The sequence below is a fragment of the Eimeria tenella genome, genomic scaffold, assembly GCF_000499545.2.
Source record: "Eimeria tenella Houghton genomic scaffold, Eth_scaff584, whole genome shotgun sequence".
In the NCBI taxonomy this organism is placed as follows: domain Eukaryota; phylum Apicomplexa; class Conoidasida; order Eucoccidiorida; family Eimeriidae; genus Eimeria; species Eimeria tenella.
The window spans coordinates 1-6217 of NW_013545713.1; the positions used below are offsets into that span (position 1 = coordinate 1).

The 6217-nt window shown below is 43.4% G+C and overlaps 2 protein-coding genes across 2 annotated transcripts; both read left to right on the top strand.

The window, feature by feature from the left end:
• Positions 1 to 904: 904 nt before the first annotated feature.
• Positions 905 to 2078, top strand: ETH_00017415 (uncharacterized protein; the record flags this gene model as incomplete). The annotated part of the gene is made up of 2 exons (XM_013380399.1): positions 905 to 1007; positions 1768 to 2078. The coding sequence occupies 2 exons, from the start codon at positions 905 to 907 to the stop codon at positions 2076 to 2078; spliced, it is 414 nt and encodes a 137-aa protein (XP_013235853.1).
• A 1230-nt stretch (positions 2079 to 3308) lies between these two features.
• Positions 3309 to 5801, top strand: ETH_00017420 (prohibitin, putative; the record flags this gene model as incomplete). The annotated part of the gene is made up of 6 exons (XM_013380400.1): positions 3309 to 3408; positions 3782 to 3943; positions 4153 to 4412; positions 4778 to 4936; positions 5436 to 5575; positions 5759 to 5801. The coding sequence occupies 6 exons, from the start codon at positions 3309 to 3311 to the stop codon at positions 5799 to 5801; spliced, it is 864 nt and encodes a 287-aa protein (XP_013235854.1).
• Positions 5802 to 6217: the final 416 nt, after the last annotated feature.

Below are 6217 nucleotides of genomic sequence, written 5' to 3' on the forward strand. Positions count from 1 at the left end.
CGTAAGCCCTAAACCCTAAACCCTAGACTCCAGACCGTGGGGTTCTGGCTAGTCACAGGCACCGTAGCTAGCCGACGAGCTGGCTAGCTAGCTAGCTAGCTAGCTATCTGCCCAGCTAACTAGTTATCTAGCTAGCTAGTTATCTATCTAGCTATCTATCTATCTAGCTATCTTGCTAGCTATCTAGCCAGCTATCTAGCTAGCTATCTAGCTAGCTATCTAGCTAGCTATCTAGCTAGGTAGATAGCGAGATAGCTATCTTCCTAGCTAGCTATCTAGCTAGCTATCTTGCTGGCTGGCTAGTTAGCTGGCTAGTTAGCTAGCTAGCTAGCTATTTGCCTAGCTATTTATGTATTTGTTTATCTATTTATTTATCATTTATTTATTTATTTATTTATTTATTTTATTTTTCATTTCTCAGGTGCACATCACTTGGCTGTTGAAGGCCATGTACACCTGGAGGTAAGGACACTTAACTGCTTCTGATTTTTAATTAATTTAATTTAATTAATTTAATTAATTTAATTAATTTAATTTAATTTAATTTAATTTAATTTAATTAATTACCTTACGGGAATTAATTAATTACTTTAATCGAGTTAATGAGTTAGTTGATTAAGTATTTGATTATTTTCATCGTTATTTTCATCGTCTAATTCATTTTAACTATATAATTATTTAATTGTTTAATTGTTTCATTATTTATTTGTTTCATTAATTAAGTGATTTATCAACTAATTAATTTGAAGTGTTTGATTAATTGATTATTCAATTATAATTGTTCAATTAATTAATTAACTAATTAGTTAATTAATTAATTGATTAATTAATTAAAATTGTTTAATTAATTAACTAATTAATTTATTAATTAAACAATTTTAATTAATTAATTAAAATAGTTTAAATGTCCTTCAGGGCCCCCTCAACTTCCGCTTTTTCGTTTGGACTTTGCGAAGGCAAAATTCGAAACTGTTGGGAAGTCCAGGACAAAGAAAATGATGCAAAAAGTACTTTTGTTTTTACTTTTTAATTCTTTTAATTCTCTTCCTTTTAATTCTTTTCTTTTTTATTTCTTCTTTTTATTTCCCCCAAGTTGTCCTTTGACGCCCGCCCTGCTGCGGTGTACGTACGCTGCACGGGGGGCGGCCAAATCCAAAAAAAAGAAAATTAAAAAATTAAAGATTTTTTTGTTTTATTTTGTTTTGTTTTGTTTTGTTTTGTTTATTATTTATTTCTTTTTGTTATGTTATGCTATACTGTATTAAATAAAGATTATATTTATGTGTATTTATATATCATATATATATACATATATGTCTATATATATATATATATACATATGTCCATTTTGTATATATTATATATATTATATATATGAAGAATATACTGTACAGTACCTACTATTATATATATTTGTGTTTATGCTTATATTTATATTTATATTTATATTTTATATTTATAGTTATATTTATTTTTATTTTTATATTTTATATTTAATATTTTAATGGTTTTTGTGCATGCATTGAATTCCACTGGATGTGTAATGGAGTTGAGTGGATTTTAATTTGTTTGAATGTTTAATTTGTTTTTAATTTATTTTTAATTTGCCTTTAGTTTGTTTTTGATTTATTTTAAATTTATTTTAAATTTCTTTTAAGTTTATTTTTAATTTATTTTTAATTTGTTTTTGTTTTTAATTTATTTTCAATTTATTTAAATGTTTAATTTGCTTTTAATTGTTTCAATTTGTTTTCTGTGTTTGTGCAGGCGATTTGTTTAAATCCGTAATTCCGAAAATAAATAAATACCTGGCAAAGCTGCAGCAAATGTACAAAGCCCAAATCACCCAGAGCCTGCAGGGGCCCCTGAGGGGCCCCCTGTTGGACTTGTCGGGGGCCCCCCTTGCAGCTCAGGAAGAGGGAAAAGAAGAAATAAAAGAAATAAAGGAAGAAGTAAAAGAAATAAAAGAAGAAATGAAAGAAGAGGAGACAAAAGAAACAATGGAAGAGGATGAGAAGCAGTGGGAGGAACTTTGGGAAGAAGGCTTTCGAGAAATTGGCGAAAACAGCAGCAGCTGAGGTGTACGTACACCTGAGCTGCATGCGCAGTTGGGGTGTATGTACGGGCTCAGCTAAACAGACACCTGGAAAGCTCCCGGCTTTTAAATTATATCTCCTAATCATTTTATTTGTTCTTATTTTCCTTATTCTCCGGATTTTCTCCATCTTTTCTTCTTTTTCTCGCCGGCCCGGAGCCGCGAGAGCTGTCTGTGCAGCGAGAGGTGTCTGTACACCCGAGGCCGACCCTCTCGGGGACCCCCCAGTCCTCTAGAATAAAAGGAAATACACCATCAAATGATTAATTATTTGTTTTTACTTTCGTTTTTAAATTAATGGGGCTTTCAGCTGCCGAAAATAAAGGAGCAATTGCTCAAAAACGAAACAAAAAGCCTCACAGGGAGCGCACAGAGCTCTCTTTGCTGGCGACGGCTCAAGCCCAAATAAATGAGCAAATAAACGAATTAGCAATTAATTAATTGGTAAATTAATTAAAAAATAAAAGGATTGAGTAGATAAATAATTCAAAAAATAACAAATCAAAATCGAAGAAAACACCTCACTGTACACCTGGCGAGCGCTCCCAGGTGTCTGGGGTCTTCAGAGAAAGCGGAACAAAAGGCCAAAGAAGACTAAAGAGATTTAAAATTAGTAAAAGTGAATAAATAAAAGAATTAAATTAAAAAAAAGAATTATAATTCATTTTAAATTCAAGTTTCAGCCCCGCGCCCCACAGGTGCATGCATGCGTCGTCGGTGCGTTTCTGCTCTCTTTCTTCTTCCTCGAAATCCCCCAAAACAAAAAAGGCAATTAAATTTCTTTTCTAATTTTATTTCTTCCCCAGCGCCAGCAGGCCGTGGGGCCGCAGCAGCAGCAGCAGCAGCAGCAGCAGCGGCGTTGCAGCAGCAGCAACAGCAGCAGCAGCAGCAGCAGCAGCAGCAGCAATATATATATTTATCATATTTCCGGCTTTTTCGCCTTTTCTAAACACTTTCTTAGGGGGCGCTTCAAACCCTAGCTCGGCGGACGCTGAAAGCTAAACCCTCGCCAAACCCTAAACCCTAAACCCTAAACCCTTGCGGGCTTTTTTCTTTCTCCGCAAACCCTAAACCCTGGAAAACCCCAAACCCTCGCAGCTCTGCTCCCGCCGGATCCAGCGGGGTCCGCGAAACCCCAGTCCCTCCCAAGTCCCAAACGCTAAACCCCAAACGCTAAACCCCAAACCCTAAACCCTAAACCCTAAACCCTAAAATGGATCCCCAGGCTCTGAAGAAATTAGGAGGGTTTGGCGCTGTGGCCCTCGCGGGGGTTGCGGGGGCTGTGGGGCTCTTCAACACTTCTCTCTACAACGGTAAATAAATAAATAAATAAATAAATAATAAATAAATAAATAAATAAATAAATAGATTAATTAATTATAAATGGTCCCAAACCCTAGCTCAAAGCGCGTTAGGGTTTAGGGTTTGCAGTTTGCTGCTTAGGGTTTGTAGCCTTGCCGTTCGCCCATTCCCTGCTGCTGCTGCTGCAGCTGCTGCTGCTGTTCCCCCCGCTGCTGCTGCAACTAATACCGCTGCTGCTGCTGCTGCTCCCCTGCTGCTGCTGCTCCTCCCCTGCCGCTGCCGCTGCTGCTGCTCCGCTGCTGCCCGTCGGCCTGCCGCTGCTGCTGCTGACCCCCGCCGCCGCCGCCGCTGCTGCTGCTGCTGCTGCTGCTGCTGCTGCTGCAGTGGAGGCCGGGCACCGGGCCATCGTGTACAACCGGCTGCGGGGCATCAGCAGCAAAATATACTTCGAAGGAACTCATTTTTGTTTTCCTTTTCTCGAAAGGCCAATCATTTACGACGTCAGGTCCAGACCCCGAGTCCTCACGAGCCTCTCGGGCTCCCGCGGTAGGGTTTAGGGTTTAGGGTTTAGGGTTTGGGGGTGGGGTTGGGGTTGGGGTGCGCTGCTGCCTCCCCGCGCTGCTGCTGCTGCTGCTGCTGCTGCTGCTCCCCTCCGACCGCCTGCGCATCCCCTCCCTGCCGCTGCTGCTCCCCCACCGCCGCTGCTGCCGCTGCTGCTGCTGCTGCTGCTGCTGCTGCTGCTGCTGCTGCTGCAGACCTGCAGATGGTGAGCATAACGTGCCGGGTGCTGTCGCGTCCGGACGAGGGGCGGCTGCCCGAGGTGTACAGACAGCTGGGGATGGACTACGACGAGAAGGTGCTGCCTTCGATCATTAATGAAACTTTGAAATCAATTATTTCTCAGTTCAATGCAAGTCAGTTAATAACTCAAAGAGACGCCCTCAGCAGCAGAATCCGCGAGCAGCTCGTCCGCAGGGCCAGGGACTTCAACATTCTCCTCGACGACGTCTCCCTCGTAACCCAAACCCTAAACCCTAAACCCTAAACCCTAAACCCTAAATTGGGGTTTGGAGACCCCCGGGCCCGCGCCCGCCTCCTGGACGGGCGGGCGGGCTGAGCCACCGGCCCCGGGCAACTCGGAAGCCCACTCGGCGACGGCGTGCGGGGCTCCGCAAACCCTAAACCCTAAACCCTAAACCCTAAACCCTAATTCGGCGGTTTCGCCGCGTCGCTTTCGCCGCCTTCGAAACCCTCCTAGAGGCTTCAGAGAGTCCCAAACCCCACCGCAGCCGCAGCCGCAGCCCTAAACCCTAAACGCTAAGCCCCGACGCCAAACCCAAACGCTGACCCTAAACCCTAAACCCTAATTTGGTGTTTCAGACGCACCTGAGCTTCTCGCCGGAGTACGAGCGGGCCGTGGAGGCCAAGCAAGTGGCGCAGCAGCAAGCAGAGAGAAGCAAATATGTTGTCTTGAGGGCTTTGGAGGAAAAGAAAAGCACCATCATCAAGGCCCAGGGCGAGGCCGAGGCTGCCAAACTCGTCCGCGAGGGTTTAGGGTTTAGGGTTTAGGGTTTAGGGTTTGGGAGGGGGGGGGCGCGAGTTTGGGCGCGGCTGGGCGTTTTACGGGGGCTTTAGGCTTTGTAGAAGCGGCGGGGCACTGGGAGAGGGTTTGGGGTTTGGGGTTTAGGGTTTGGGGTTTAGGGTTTGGGGAGGGACGGAGTTTGGGGTTTGCTGGGGATTTTCGGGGTTTCTAGGGTTTGTAGAAGCGACGGGGCACTGGGGGAGGGTTTAGGGTTTAGGGTTTGAATTCACATCAGACACGGAGATACAAAGCCCTTGCGCCTTGGGTTCTAGGGTTTAGGGTTTAGGGTTTAGGGTTTAGGGCGTGTGGTGCATCTCTCGCGTTGCCTGGCTGACCTCTTTTCGCTTCTTTCTCAAGACAGATCCTCTCCTGACTCTTTTAAATAAATAAATTAACTAATTTATTATTTATTTATTTATTTATTTATTTATTTATTTATTTATTTATTTATTTCAGATTGGATCTGCAATAAAGAGCAACCCGGCCTTCCTGGAGCTGCGGCGTATAGACACCGCAAAGGAAGTGGCCCAAACCCTCGCCCGCAGCAGCAACAAAATTCTTTTGTCTTCAGAAGCCCTTTTGCTAAACCTCGCTGTGTAAACCCTAAACCCTAAACCCTAAACCCTCGCGCGCCCCAAGCCCTCCACTCGCCGCGGGGTGTCTGAACCCTAGGGCCTGCAGAAGTCACCGGCGAAATTGAGCCAGGAGAAGCAAAGAGAGCCCTTTCAGGGTTTAGGGTTTAGGGTTTAGGGTTTAGGGTTTAAAGTTTGTGTTTGCAGGGGAAAGAATTTTTCGACGGAGTACTTGAGCGCGACAAAATAAATGTTGCTGAAGAAATTAAAAGCGCAGAAAACAAATAAACATATTATAATAAATTCGAAATTAAATTAAAATTAATTTAATTTAATTTAATTTAATTTAATTTAACTGAATTCACCATAGACAGCAAATAAAACAAACGAAGGGGCCCTCAGGTGGGGCTCATGTTAATTGGGGGCAGCCCGTCGCAGCAGCTGCTGCAGCAGCAGCAACAGCAACAGCGGCAGCAGCAGCAACAGAAGCAGCAGCAGCAGCAGCAGCAGCAGCAGCAGCAGCAGCAGAAGCTGCAGCAGCGGCAGCTGCTGCTGCTGTGGGCTTCTTTGTGGGGCCCCTCTGGCGTTTTCTTTCTCTCAACTCTTTCTCTCTTATTATTTTATTTAATTTGCTAATTTTATTTACTTCATACATTTAATTAATTT